Here is a 15,913-nt window from a genome sequence, read left to right on the forward strand (position 1 = left end):
CCCTGTCCTGACTCTCCTGTGGCTCATTTTGCTCTCAAAAACAGTTTTAGATTTCAAACTGTACCGAAAGAGGTAAACCAGCATCCGCTTGTCAGGCGAGGCAAGCATAATGAGGTCGCTGGAGGAAATGCATCCTTCTGTTTACCACTTGTTGTGTCTGCCTGTTGCTGTTGTCATCTTGCCGTGTTGCCTTCCTTAACTCGCCCTCCTCCACATGGTTCGAACGAGCGTCCATGTTGGTGATCCTGCTGAATTGCGTGACACTGGGCATGTTTCATCCCTGCGAAGACATCAACTGTGACTCTGAGCGCTGCAAAATTCTACAGGTAAGTCCTTTTAAATTTTCTTTCACGGTGTTTTGTTACTGGTGCAAAACACCAATTTGCTATAAAATATGTCCCACTGTGTTAGCAAACACTGAAGAAGAAAACAAGCTGGCCACCATCACATCAGGGCCATCTACAACCGTGGCCCCTCGCCCTTGCACCAAGGGCCCACTGTCCTCCTTGATTTAGATGTTCTTTGAAAAGGAACAAGTCATTAAAAGGCTTCTGCAGTCCTCAATGGCACGCTTAGGAAATGGGTTATAGGGCTAGGGTTAATCCAATCATCTGTATGAAGTGTATGTATGAAGGAGCAGATAATCTCTAAGGCATGCAGGACAGTAGGCTCTGGGAAACGGGGTTGGATGGTTTTGCAGAAGGGCTCTGGATTGGCGAAAGATGGGAGAGACCTTCGGCTGAAGGACCTTGAGACAGAAATGTAAAACGATGAATTCCTCCTCATTGTTTGGAACATCGGGAAAACCTATTTCTTTTGTATGAAAAGGTAAAAGTTGAAATTGATGCATGCATAGTCTCCATGGTTCTTTGGTCAGTAATATTTGACCTCCATAGCCCAAAATCACAATCTCCATGTTCCCTCAGTCAGTAATGTCTCTCTATCTTTGCCTACATCCCGACACCAGGAAACGGACATTTTTAACTGACGCGCTAATGACTTCCTTCACAGCGTTGGGTCTTTGTCCACAGATCCAGCGACATGAAGACAGAAATTTTGGATCTGTGACCAGCAAGCTTCCCGAGTTTTAACCACATAAGTGACCACATGAAGCTCTAGTCAATTCTCAAAAAATGGATGTAGAAACAGAACAAACTGAATATCTTCACCTGCTAATCAGACAAGAATGGGTGGGTCACCATGAGGATTACAGAATCCATAAAAAAAGGCTAAACACTGTAAAATGTAGATCTTTACAAAGGTTTGATGCATTTGTATGTTCAGTTTACCATAAAAAATCCATAGCAATAAAAGCCTCTCCCACCACCAAGAAATAGACATTTGTTTCACCACCCAAAGCGTCAGCCATGACTGTAAGCAACAGAGGCTTTACCACCTCAAAGCAATCTCCCAGCAGCCTGTTCAGAGCAGCGGCAAAGGCCCTCTTGATTTCCTCCACGGTGGGACAAATTATGTCTTTTCAAGCTTGACCTGACATTTCCCACAGTGCTACTCCATTTCAGCAGTTTGTGAAACCCCTAGCTGCCTGGAAAATGCCTTCATCGCCTGCGCCTCACACCACCACTCTGCAACGCACGCCTCTTCAGACAAATTGAGGTTATTCAGGTGATGTGTTTAATTTTGTCTAGCTTGATTATGTTCTTTTGGAACTTCTTCTGCTAAGACCTAACACTGAGCCCTATGTAACTCTGCTTAAGTAGCAATTCCTGTGATGGGTAAAGCAGACATGATCAAGAAAACTGCATACTTATACCCCTCGAATCACTTCCTTTTTTTTTTATTAGCGTTTGAAATAGGAAAAAAACTATGCAAAATTTTCAAAAAGGTGTTGCAGATTCATTCTGTCTCCTTTGCGCTGATTGCCTTAAATGAAATCTGTTGAGAGGAAAACTTATAGTCGACCAGAGGTACAGGTGTAGGGTTCAAAAGACTTGACACTAGAGGACAGATTCGCCTTCCAGGGGAACAAAAGCACTAAAGACACACCCAGAACTACACTGGAACGGGTTATGTCAAAACATATTCACATAGTGGCAGAATCATTGCTGTAGGGTTGCTTTTCATCAGAAGCAACAGGAAAGCTGGTGAAAACCAATGGAGTTATATGGATTAAATACAACAAGAAGGAAAACAAAGAACCTGAACACTGAGTTTTAAATCACAGAGTATCGATTTGGTTGAATGTCCTCGTCAAAGTCCAGACCTAAATCACAATCTGTGGCACTCTGACCACAATCTGATGAAGAACGAGAAGCTTTAATAAGATAAAAAGGTAACAATTTAAGCTCCGTGCTGCAAGAGATGCTTTTCCAAAGTACTAAAAGGCTATGTAAATGTGTGCCATGTTTAGTTTTTCTGCCATTTCACAAATACGTAAAATCGACTTTTTTGAGATTTATATCATGTTGTAATGTTATTACCTGATCAAAAATATACCTGTAGAGGTGCCTTGATTCTTTCATGAACGTTTCACAAATCTTTTAATCTCCCATGGCAACCATTCAGCTGTGAAAAACGCCTGGATGGACCTAGCACTGTCTTTGAGATGCCTTGAAACTGCAGTTTTCAAGCTAATTATAAAGCGTTAAATTATGAAGTCAAAATTGTTTAACTCATATTTGATATATATGGCATTTTTATAACAACTGAAGGTAGTATAGTTACTTGATTGTGCAATAAAATGGCACCAGGTGGCTGGAAAACACACATTATTAATCCTTTAATAAGATACACCAAGGTTTGGAGGTTAAATGTGAAAAAATATCTTGTAGATACTTTTGCAAGCCACTGTAGCTGAACCTTTGAGCAGTCATCAGCTGGGAACATAAAAATAAATGAGCTGATAATGTGCTCACTTCACACTTGAGATTTAATTCATTATTTGGTGAAAGTAACGACATCACACATGATGAGTCTTTATTCAATAAAACAAGCATCACCAGCTGAAAACCCCCCCACTGGGATGAACACATCCAAACTCTTCAAACGCGGAACGGCATCAGACACGCCAACGTCAAAAACTCCACGTTTGCATCGTGCATTGCAAGCCCATGCGCGCGTTGTTCAAACGCGAAACAGTCAACGGGGCTCAGAGAGAGGCTGGAAACTCTGGGGAGAGAACTGCTCTCTCCAAACGTTTTCCAGCATTCCTGACCTTTTTGCAGTCCTCTCCTTTTTCGTTATCCAAGTTGGAAAACAAACAACAGTGTCGCGCGCGGGGGCGTTGCCATTAATTTGTCGACCTTCTTTAACACCATAAGAGCTAATGGAGACACACTGATGCTTGTACTGTGAAATACAGAGAAGGAAAATAACTTCGGCATCGGGTGAGGGATCCGAGCAGTCAGGCGCGGCGGGGCTACATCAGCTCTCTCCGATGCCGTTCGTCTTGTGCGGCGAGGAGACGAGGCGCTCGCTAAGTGGCTCCAAATAGATAGAACTAAGTCATCCTATTTTCTCGTCCGCTGACTCCGAGGAATGAGCAGCTTCGTCCTAAAAAGAGAAACCTCTGTCATTTGGGAGAGAACAGACCTCCCTCTGCGCTCTCTTTTTGGGATTAGATTGAGTTTTAGTGGTCCAAACGTTTATAGTCTTTGACGCATTTTAAGTCGAATGTTTATTTCAATCTTCCAGAAGATAGGTGCATCCACTTCCATCTCTTTTACCTAATATGGACTTGTATTTTGAGAGGAAGAAAAAAGGGCAAAGCAAAGAAGAAGAAAGGAAAGGGATGGCTTGTATTATAAAACAAATTAAAATCAAAACTCTTTGGAGAGAAAAAAAATAGGAGAAAATTAAGTGAGACTTAATGTTTAGGGAATGAAAAGAAGAAAATGGAAAAAGAAGGGGAGAGGATATAAATCAAACGAGAAGGAAAACAGAACAGAATGAGCAAAAGAAGGAAACACAATGAAAAAAAGAAGGAATTTTCGAAGGAAATATTTGCCAAGACAACTTTGAAATGGCAAATTGGACAAGGAAAATAATGAGTTGGTGGGAACAAAACGTGAACAGAGTAGAAAGAACAAAAGCAGTTAAATTAATGGCTAGTAGAAATAGACAACAAATTGAGAGAGGAGAGAGAATGAACTGGAAAAATGCAGGACAGATAATGGAATGGCAACAGATGGAAAAGAAAGATATGAAAAGAAAGAATAAAATCCATCCAACCACAGTTTTTCATTTCCCTGAGATTGGCTTGCAGGGACAACAGGTCTAGAAGGGACATGCGGAGACCCCCCACCATCCCCCACCCTCCAGCCAACTCTCCAGCTCACTCTGGGAGAGTATCCAGAGAATGCAGACGGATCAAGAGTTTATTGATCAGCTTAATCGTCATTGGGAAAGGTCAACGCAGCACATGCATTGCAGAGACTCGTGAGCGGGATGCCAGGAGAACCCATCCATCTGTTGTCTGTACCCGCTGGTCCTTGTACCTCCAGCAGCCATTGGGCAGGGGACAAGGTATTCCCTAGACATGACCAAACAGCACAAAGAAAGACGGGGAAAAAACACTAAGGACAATTTGGAGAGACCATTTGACATAACAGTCATGTTCTTGGACTGTAGGAGGAAGGCAGAGTACCCGGACAGAGCCCACACAAGCACAGGGAGAACACACAAACTGCATGCAGAAAGACCGCAGGCTGGAATTTCAACCTAGGACCTTTTTCCGCAAGGTAACATCTCTACCAACCGTGCTGCTGTACAGCCCCACGCCAAGAGAACGAAAGGCAGACACAAAAGGAGCGACCACTTAAAAACAAGGAGTGTAATATGACAACATTGAAGGAAAGGAAACTCGTTGAAAGAAAAGCTGAAAGTAGGTGGTTGAAAAACAAAGGAAGGCCTGACGTTAATAGCAGTTACAGTTGCAGTGAACAACACACATTATCTCTTCATTGTGGCAAAAGTTAGTGAGTGGGATCTAATAAGCAGCAGGAGAACAAGTTTTCCTCCAAAGTCATTTCTCTACCAACAACCACAGTGAGTATAAAGATTAATTGAAGAAAGGGGTTGAGGTGATGGATGGATTGAACGTGGGGATGTGTCATTGAGGGGAATGTGGGGGGAACTCCTGATAAAGGTTTGGATGGTGGTGACTCAGTGTGGGGGTGCAGTATTCAAGCAACGGTCTTTTCTCTAACCACAACCTGGAACAAAGAGGAGTGGATGAAGAATGAGAATTGAAAGTAGGGATGAGGGTGATGGGATAAGGAGCAGGAGGAGGGATGAGGTGATGTCAGGGAGGGTGAGTTTAAAGGATTGTGATGGACAGTGAAGGATAGGTGAACTGACTGAGTAGACTGTTGGATAATTTTATCTGCTCCCCAAACTAATCTTAATAAGTTGATTTCATCTGTTCCAAGTAGGAACAATAGGCAAGCATCGGGATTTGAGTGAAATTGACATTAACAAACTTTATGGTGAGATGACATCTCGAAAATTGCAGCTCTTGTGAGATATTACTGTTCTGTAGGGTTCTATAGAGGGGTTGGGGCGCCCCACAAGATGCCTCCCTGGGCGGTTGGCCATGTTGCCCAAATCAGAAACCGCCACTAGCTTCAAGGAAAGAACAGTGGTGAACAGGTGACAGGGGTCATTGCTACATGTCAGACCAAAGTTCAATAATGTAACTCACATTGCTAAAGAAGTTATTGCAGGTTCTGATAATGCAGGTGTCAAAATGCAAAGAATCACATTTTAAGCTACACAGTCAGAAGTTAACAAGAATTTGGTTTATTTAGTCGTTCATAAAAGAATGAAGGGGTTCATTTGTTAGTCATATTTTCACCATGTTATTTAGTCATAACTGTTGCAGTTTTAGCTAAATATTTAGCTCGCTAACTAAATATTTTTTTTAAATGTTGATGTTTATTAAATCCTTCAACAATTAAACAACAGAGACAGTGAAACAGATGCTCACAATATGAATACTGTTAAGTATACAACATTGAATAGTTATACAGAGAAGGACTTGAGTTTTTAACATTTTTTCCCCTGAATCCCCCTGAAGCAAATATTTAGCTCCAAGCTAAACCCAAAATGTTAAGCTAACTATAGATAGCTAGTTTGCTAAATAGTTAGATGTTATCTCCTATTTAGCAATAGAAAGTGTCTGAATAGGAGAGATCCTATTTAGACATTTTGAATGTTGGGAAGTGCAGATGACGGGTGGGGGAGGGGGGGCTCCTGTTAAAGGTTTGGAGCTAACTATCTAAATATTTAGCTGTTATATTTAGATAGCTAGCTTCAAACTAGATATCTAGTTAGCAAGCTAAATATTTAGCTTTAACTAGATATCTAGTTAGCAAGTTAAATATTTAGCTTTAAACTAGATATCTAGTTAGCAAGTTAAATATTTAGCTTTAAACTAGATATCTAGTTAGCAAGCTAAATAATTAGCTTCACACTAAATATTTAGTTAACAAGCCAAATATTTAGCTTCAAACCAAACATTTAGTTTGAAGCTAATTATGTGGGTTAACCCAAACTATTATGCCTCAGTACATGAAGAATGCTGGACACCATGGTCAAAAGAAGACCAACATTAGTAAAATAAGACAACAGAAGTTTGAAGAGAAAGGTAGATGATAAGAGAGGAAAACAGAATGTGACCGGTCAGTGTGCAGAACTGGAGGCATTGGGATGAAAAAAAAACAATCAACAAGGATCTGAGGAGTTGTGGTTCGGATTCTGCTGTTGCCACGGCAGCCCGAACCCCTCCACGCTCTCTGACTTCTCTGCTCCGGGTTATGAGATGTGATTTAATTTGGCGAGTCTCTTCTGCGGAGCTCCGATGAACTTGCAGCCCAAAGGTTAAACACACTGTTAGTAATTGCCCAGCTTCCTCCATTTCAATCTCGCTGTCATCTATAGAGATGGTAAATGCACACGACCTACACACATTATTCTATGATCTGTCTCCCTTCACAGAGCAGACACCTTCCCAGAACTGGTATTGTTTCTGTTAGCTTGGTTTGGCTTTGTTTCATTCCGTTTAGATGTATTTGGTCAGGAACCAAGCATAAGCAATGTCACAAAGCAACCGTTGCCCTTTACACAGGCCTTCTAGCTACCAGCTAATTTATAGACATGGGTTCTGTTTGTGCTTTTCTAATAAAAACAGTACAGTGGAAAAAAAACACATATATTCTAAACAGGTTACGATGAAAGTGCTTTGTAAACTAACAAGTGGTCCATGAAAGATGTAGTAATTTTGCTGATACAATCTGCTACACATTCTAACTTTTACAATACATAGACAGTCTTTTGAAAACCCACTGGTCTGGTCAGTTTGCCACTAATGCTTCACCAGCACTCCATCACTATTAAATGTGTCCATTGAGACATTCAGTGAAAACCAATTTTCAATAAATTTTAAATATTCAGACTGTAAAGACATCAAACTGATTTTCCCAGGTTTTAGCCACGTCCTTTGGTCACCTTGGAGTTGACTATTGGCTGAGTCGTGACCGTTTTGTCTTTGGATCCATCCAGATGATGGTTTTCCATCATCTTCAAAGTATTTCTGGTTTTAGTTTCCATTTGAAACTGTCATTTTAGTCATTTTTAAAAATCTTTCTTTGCTCCTCCAATCAACCTATTAATCAAACTCCCCTTTTCTTTTGAACGTTGTCTTCAACAACCAGTTTTATTTTGATCTTCAAAATGCGGTACACTGTAACCAGCACGTACAACATTTATTCTCCTTTAAGGCTCTTGTTTTTTCTACTGTTGTTTTTGGTTTTACAGATCTGATGACCTCACTGATTAAAACTCTCTGCTGTAATTATTTCAAGCCCTTTAAAATAGCAATTTCGCGACAGATTAATAACGACGCGTGTAATGATCGTTGGGTCTGGTGGCTTTCTGTTGCTCGCCTGACTGCACCTACTGGTTAATGAGTCGCCGTATGAAAATTAAAAAATTCGATTGAAATCGGTGACTGAACTCGGGTTGTGATGCTGGACTCTATGCAGCAGGAGACAGTTGCAGATTCTTTGTGGACATAGTCAGAGCCAGGAGTCCAACAGTCAATGTAAACAACCCATTTCTTAACAGACTCTCCAATCTTTACAAGCCTTTCCGGTGCCAAAAAAGCAAATAAATATAGCGTTACTGCTATGTTTTTCAGAGCTATAATCCTCCTTCTAACAGTTTATCCCTTTTGGCAAACAGACCTTGGATGATATGTTTGATACAGAAGACGACACATCAGAGAGCTCTCCAGCTCAGAGGGAAGAAAGTAAAGGCATGAGCTAAGGTTTGACTGATAGAGAAGTTTCAAAGAAGTGCCAAACTTGTATCATCCCTCTTCTTCTTTCTTTCTTTCTTTCTTTCTTTCTTTCTTTCTTTCTTTCTTTCTTTCTTTCTTTCTTCTTTTTACCCCAGAAGGACACATTTCAAAGGAGCCACATTCCTTTCTGAGCAGCAGAGCTCGTACTCCCCTACCACCCAAGCAGTGACAGTACAATGTGATGTCAGCCGAAAGCTAATAAAGCCGTTGTCAGTACTGTTTGAACAGCGGATTAGAGAGATACACCCAGAGAAGACAGTCTGGAGAGTGGGAACGCTGCCGTGAAGAGGAGCTGCTGTGGAAAGCGCCGCGCCTCTAAACTTGCGTTTGTGGCCTCGCCTTGATGAAACGTCGCAGGCAGCTGGTGTCTGTGCGCTCTGAATTGGCGGTGATTGAGCCCACAATATTATCTCCCCTCCACCTGTGAGGAGTAGATCTGGGCCTGACTGGCAGATTTACAGTTAGCCTGGTCTATTGTTCTCACCACATGAGGCGTACGCCGCCTTTACCGCCACTAACGGCTGTCCGCGGCGCCCGCCCGTCTGCGCGCGAGCGTTTGTGCATGCGATGGCAGCACCTGACCCCAATGATAATGGCATTTAGACTTTGTGACAGGCAAAATTAGCATAGAGAGTGGCTGTGATTTATTTTTAGGGAGAGGGCGCGAGGAAGGGTTTTCTCAGAATTGACGGCAGCCGTTTCAGTCAAAAACCAATCTGACGGCTGACGGTGTTGTCTGCATGGATGGCCTTTAATCCTCCACAAAAACACTTAGTGTCTTGCTAAAGTGTTTGTAGTCTTAAACTCTTCAGATTTTGACTCACTGAAAGCTCAGTTACCACTGAGTTTGTTTAGAGTTTAAAATTAGACCTTAAATGTGCTCATTTCTGCCTGAGTGCTAACGGTACAGGATTTGAATTTCTAACTTACAGACAAATTACCTGGCTCGCATTTTAGAAGAAAGTCATTTTTGCTCAGATTCATTAAACATTCCAGCTGCAGATGTGAAAGTTGGAACAGACATATCCCGAAAGATTAAATGCGGTTAAAGGTGGTTCTACAAAGTTTTTACTCACAGGAGCTGAACATCAAATATCAAGAATATTATGATTTAGTTTGGACTGGATCCAGACTCCGAATGCGAGGTTGAAATCATATTTCCTTATTAAAAAAATACACATAAATGGTTGATGTGGTGGCTTTTTGTTAGTGTTTGAGCAGTTTTGCCCATATTGTGATTCATTCATCTGTGATTCATGCTTTTTTGAGACAAAAATGTTTTTTTAAGGTTATACAAGGTTATATGTGCTAGAAAAACTTGAAGCTATTGCTCCCCCAAAATTAATTTTGTTCAATTTTACTCATTTAATAAAAGTTTATTCAACTAGTATGGAGGCCAGAGAAGTGGAAACATAATGAAACTAGTTCCAACTTTCCCTCCACAGCTCTGCCACAACACACACAGAAATCAAAATCTACAATCAAATATCTTGGAACACTTAAAATGACAGATTTATTTTGCATATCTCATAGTGTCAGAAAGGTTTTAGATGTTGAAATGTTCATTTATGAGTTCTATTTCGGAGCAGGTTTGGATAGTTATTCCAGAGCAAATTCAACACGATTAAAGAGATAGCTAACCTTAGCGAGTTAATAGCGAGTGGCATGGTTAGCAATACTAACGTTTCCGGTAAAGCAGGGGTCTCCATCGCCAATCAATTGTAGTGGGGTTCCTGTAAAGTCGAGGACTTTAGAAGAGACTCACTGTTTTAGAAAAAAAAAACTAATTTCTTCCAAATGTACCTTGTTCCTTGACTTAAGCTAATTAAGGTACAATAGGTAAAATATTCACTCTTTTTTAATGGTATTATCACTGAGCTGTGAATAGCAAAAAGACTATTTTCAAAGAACTTCCAAGTTCAGTGTTTCCTCTTTCCACACTAACTTCCAAGGCTCCTACATACTGGCCGTATTCTGTGAGCTGCATTGTTCACGGACAGTTGAGATTTCATAGTTTAGTCCCTACAGTTCCTGTGATTTCTTCAATTCCCACAATCCGGAGCTAGCTCAAACTTGATGCTTGCAAGTTTGAGCTAGCTGGGCGCCTTGCCATGTTTCTTCTCCATCGAAAAATTGACCTTTGCCTCAATGTGTCCAGCTGATGCCAACTTTGAGAAGAGTAGAAGTTGAATACGCTCAGCCCTCTATGGGGTGGGGGTCTTTGCTGTTAGCATGACATGTTAGCGCTTAGCATGGTGAATTCAGAAGTAGAAAAAAAATCTACTCAGATATGGTCAACCTAATAATAAACCATTTGTGATCACCAGATAATAGTCTCAAAATGAAACGTTTTAGTGCCAGAGCTAGGAAACAAACATAAGAGCAGCATCTTGTTGTAACGATAAAAAAGTTTATCGTTTTGGTGAGACATAGAATCGTGTTTATCTAACAGATTGCCATCTTCAAGACGCCGCTCAAACGTCTCACCAGGTGTTGCCGTTTCCTGTTTTGAGCTTTCTCATTTAAATTGGAGCATATCTTGCGTTTAATGAGGTATAAATCTTGAAACATTCTCGCTTTGCATCTCATTATAACGAGAAACTTTTCTCATTCGAATCAGTAGAGGTCAAAGGGTTCCTCTGCGCCTCATGCAGAACATCAATATGTTTGTTGGCTGCCTCATAGTAAATCATTTTGTGATCTCTCCCCAACAGCAGGTCTGCTTAAATGTGAAAACACATGTTGTTGTTGGGTTTTTTTTCCCTCCCCTCCAACCATAAATGACGAGCATGCTTGCGTTTAGTCCGCCAGAGCTGCCGGACTTCACACTTGGGTGTCATACTGCATCTAATAGCTTTGACGCTCGAGTGTTCGACATTAGGGAGTGTTTAAGTGCTCTCATCGTTAGTGATTAAGAGCACTTAGAGCATAAAGGCTGCGCCCGGGAGGCGATGAGACCGCCGCGCAATGTCAGCACTCGCTTCGGCAACTCGCAACAAAGCACGGCTGATGCCTGTGCGCCTGGTCCACACGTGTGTTTACCCTCGCTCTCAGGCAATGTGAGAGGGAACATGGGCGTTCACGCAGGAAGACACATGGAAAGGGAGTTGTGTGAGGTTAGAGGGCAGCAACATGGACGGAGGGAACGAGGATTTCTGATGTGTCTTATCTGTCTGCGCTAACGAAATTCAAATTACTTGAACTGTTTTAAGTGTTGTTGCTTTATAACCACAAGCTTCAATGTACTAGACTCAAATTAGTGCATAATTGTGAAAAAGGGAAAGGGACAGAGATAATAGGTTGGGGATAACATCATCTTAGGGTGCATTCACACTCTAAACTCTAAAGTCTGTGAAGTCCGGCCAGCTGAAAATTAAACAAATGTTGCAACATTAATTCCCAGTTGAACCACATCCAGTCCATCACCTTTAGGTGGCGCGGAAAGAGTACACACCTTCAACTATTGGCACTCTTGTATGCAGTTTGCCAAAAGCTTTGTAGGGGACACAGCAAACATGGTGTAGAAGTTGCTAAGAGACCACAGCGAGTGTAGTAGGGGCTGAATGCAAATCCACAAGGCACTTTTTACATTTTGAAAACAACGTATGACTTTTCAGCCACTTTACCCTCATATAAAGTCACACAATGTGGACATGTTTAAGGGCTGTGGAGTCTTTGGCGAGGCTGCGTCTATGTCAGTGAGTTGGTGAGGTAAGCATTAACAAAAACGATGCAAACCGCCCATAGACTCTCACATGGACGCCGAGCACACATCCAATCCACTGTGGGAGACGTAATATACAGTAATAAGGGAGCGATACACCCCACCTCCATCTCTCCCAAGATGGGAGAGATGGAAGTCTGTGGTCGACTGCACGAGGAGATGGAAGAATGCCAGCAGCTCACAGTCAGTGCAGCAGGAATCCCATCCAGATGTTGGTGTCGAGAGGCGAGAGTAGAAATGTGGATAAGAAAGACAGAGAAGGTCCTGCTTTTTCATCACCGGCGCAGAGCGATTTGTGCATCGAACAGATAAAGCTGTAACCAGCGGAGGTTTGTCCTCTGCGTCCATAGTCGTTAACCTACAACGCCCTGCTGTGAATGTACCGTCCCCGCCCCCCCCACCCTCACTCTTGTCCTGCCACATAAAAGGCCAGCTATTGTAGGATTCCTATCTTAAAAAAGCGTTTCTAATGGCCACTCGGTGAGCAAATGGCCTTCTGGACGCGTGTGGCATCTCTACGTTCACCCTAATTGCGCTTTGTAGCGATTAACCTGGGTCCACGTGGTTTACCGTGTGAAGCGTTTTACAGCGGCTGATGTTCTGAGCCTCGCTCTGTGCCTGGTGGTTTTTTTTTTTTTTACAGGGCCTGTCTGGTAGCACAGGAAGTGAAGGCTTTGCCATATCTGGCAGCAGCGACCATGTTTTGTTTGCAACAGATACAGAGGATTTGTAGCACATAATGAAATGAGAACTTTCTGTACTGGCATGGATTAACGGATAAAGCCGAAAAACACAGTAGAAGGTATTAGAAATGACTTATTTGGGTAATTCTGTCTAGGTTGCCACAGGATGTTGTATAACCACCCACCTTATGGTTTGACCTTATTTTTATACCTTTAATTGGATACACAAGGACATTTTTTACACTTCTTTCAGGTCAAACAGGTCAGTTTTATGACGTGGAATTGAAACAAACCTTCAACAAACAAAACGGTTCTAGTGGTGGAAGTAGTGAAACTCACAGCATTACACAAAACATTTGGTGAAACATTTAAGCCAATATTGAGGCAAAGAAGATATTCCAAAAAAGTTTTGATCAAGTCATATATCAGGTCTGTGAAGTTATTTCTGGCAAACCACGAAGAAATCGATGTTGGAGCCCAAGGATCTGATCTTCAGATTCCAAATAAGGAGCGCTAAAGTGCTTGTGCAGAAAATGTTTCATAGAAGTAGAAAAACTTTGAGGGGGTATTTTTGTGTTTTGTCTTAAATGTCCCTTTGGCTACGTTGTCTTTTTGTGCTTTGTCTCATGGTGATTAAATGATAACGTTGCGCAATACCAAAGATTAATCACGTCGGTTGTCTCAAGTGGAGAAAGACTTCTTGGAAAGGTGTATAATTGCGATGTCATGTTGGGGCCATTGTAGATGGAAAAAAAGAGTACATTTCCTCCAAAAACCTCAGAAATTTTGAAGTTAATCTCAGAAATTTTCTAAAAAAAAAGTCACATTTTTGACCGTAGAAACTCAGAAATGTACTAGGTCTTAGTTATTTTTCTAGCAAATGTTTTTACTTTTCAAACTCTGAATTTTCCAAGTTTTTTTCTCTGCAAAATAAAATTCAAATTTTGAATTTTGAATTTTGAATTTTTTTTTTCAAATTTTCAATTTTTCAAACTCACACATTTCCAAATTTCTTTTAGAAAATTTCTGAGCTTCATCTCAAAATTTGACTTTGTTTCTTAAGCCAATTTTTGACATTTGAAGCTCAGAAATTTCCTAGTTCACTCAGGAAAACTTCTGAGATTAATCTAAAAATTTCTGATTTTTTAAAATAGAGATTTACTCTTTTTTTTTTTCCATATTTAAACGACTCTAGTATGTCGTATATAATTGACTCCTCAGTTTTGTTTTCTCTGTATACTCATCTGCTTCCCAAAAAGTTCCCATTTGCCCTCGGTTTCTCATGTGTGCTAATGCAGTTAGAGTTTAGAAATTAGAGCAGTGTGCGTGCATGTGTGTGTGTGTGTGTGTGTGAGCTCTGGGCCGTTCAGAACAGGTCACTGGTGTCAAATCCCTCCGAGGCGAGCGTGTGGCGTTTAGGCTCCTCCGCCCTGCACATGGACGAGCAGCCAGTGAACCGTACGCTCCAGACAGGCACAGAGCAAAATAATTTTTCAGTTTTTTGTTTTTGTTTTATTTTTTTCCTCTGAGGAAGCCTCAATATTTTCTATCTTAGCCTCTGATTGGTGAAGAGCCTGCTGCTGCTGCCACGGCAACACTCAGGCATCGAGTGGAGTCTGCGTCCTGCGGAGGTCAGACGATGTTTCACGGTCCGCTGACGTCTCACACGAGTTTGAGAGAATCAATTTCCCCCATTAGAGAGCCCGAGTCGCCATGTGTCGGCCCACCAGGACAGCCCTCCCACCCCCCTCCGGCCAGCGAATCCTGTTGACTTGGTGAATTAGAGGTTCCAGCTGTATTTGAGGAAAAAAAACAGCAAAAAGGAAACCTTGTTTGTGGTCAGGAAGGTTTGGCCTCGGTCCAATCAGCAGGCAGAATATGAACACAAAAGTATTCACACCCTTTTTATTTTCACGTTTTGCTACGTTACAATAACAAAACTGAGTGTAAAAAAAAAAAAAAGTCTCTAATTTGGTAATGTGAAAAAGTTCACTCATTTCAAAAAGTAAAACTTGTATAGAATTATTGCAAAATATTTGAAGCCTTTAATTTTGGTCATTTTGATAACTATAGCTTACAGGAAAAAATAAAGTAAAATCTTTGTCAGAAAATTGGAATTTTATGAAAAACATTTATTCACAAAAAGTTGAGTGGAAGGAAAACCTGTGATAATAGACATTATTTTTATAGTGACATTTCAAAGTGACCTGTCCATTGACAGCTGGATAGGAAATGGATGGATGGATGGATGGATGGATGGATGGATGGATGGATGGATGGATGGATGGATGGATGGATGGATGGATGGATATTTCAGTCTCATTTGAATTTTCATTCAACACAGGAAAAGAAAAAAAATCTTTTTTAATGTAGTAAATACTTCATATGGCAGTGCAGATTCTTTGTCCTGCAGCCATAAGTGAAACACAATGGTGAACAAAAGACTGCAGCCCAAGGTTTGATCAGTTAATCAATAAATTAATCCATCAATCAGTCAAGTTTATTTGTTAGCACACTTCAGCAACAAGGCTGTTAAAGCACACACACAAAAAAACATATCAAAAATATTTAAAATTCAACCAATATCTGGTGGCAAAAATGACGTTCATAGTGTGAATTCTTTGGACTAGTCTTACACGTCTGTTGAGGTTGTGTGAATGGCACTGAAGTTGTGTGTGCGTGTTTGCGTGCGTGTGTGTGTGTGTGTGTGTGTGTGTCTCAAGCTGCAGCCTTAAGGTGGGAGCCACTTTATTGCATTAGGAGCTTCACAGGATTCGGCTAATGCAAAATAGACGAGTAACTACGGCTCAGCTCTAGAGAAAGACTCTGTCATGAGAGAAAGGAGAGCAGCGATGGATGGATGTAGAGTTAGAGGAGACAGCGGTGCAGTCAGTAAGGACTCAGCATGGCAGACGATGGCTCCGCTATTCTGTCTTTTACACAACAACTCATTTTCTACCTGTCATGGTAGGCGAAAAAACATCTGTCAGTAGTTGGATTTTGTTAGTTTCCTAACTGGATGTTATTGTGATTTAATATTTTTTTATGCTGGTGGGTTTTATTTTTCTTCTTCTTTTTTGACATACTGATATCTACCAAGATCACAAGATGGATTTTAGTTTAAGCACGAGGCATGGTTTAGTTCAAGTTTGTTGGGTGATAAAAATGTAGAATTTGATTTAAAAA

General features: G+C 41.1%; 1 protein-coding gene across 1 annotated transcript in view; it reads left to right on the forward strand.

Moving 5' to 3' along the window:
• The first annotated feature begins 219 nt into the window (after positions 1-219).
• cacna1g (calcium voltage-gated channel subunit alpha1 G) overlaps positions 220-15,913 on the forward strand; it is a 164,683-nt gene continuing 148,989 nt past the window's right edge. Inside the window, exon 1 of the mRNA XM_088000841.1 lies at positions 220-326. Within this exon, the coding sequence (XP_087856967.1) occupies positions 234-326 (93 nt within the window). The 5' untranslated portion in view covers positions 220-233. The remainder of the gene's footprint in view (positions 327-15,913) is intronic.

The sequence above is a fragment of the Poecilia mexicana genome, unplaced genomic scaffold, assembly GCF_051168715.1.
Source record: "Poecilia mexicana isolate PSO_F unplaced genomic scaffold, ASM5116871v1 scaffold_19, whole genome shotgun sequence".
Lineage (NCBI taxonomy): Eukaryota > Metazoa > Chordata > Actinopteri > Cyprinodontiformes > Poeciliidae > Poecilia > Poecilia mexicana.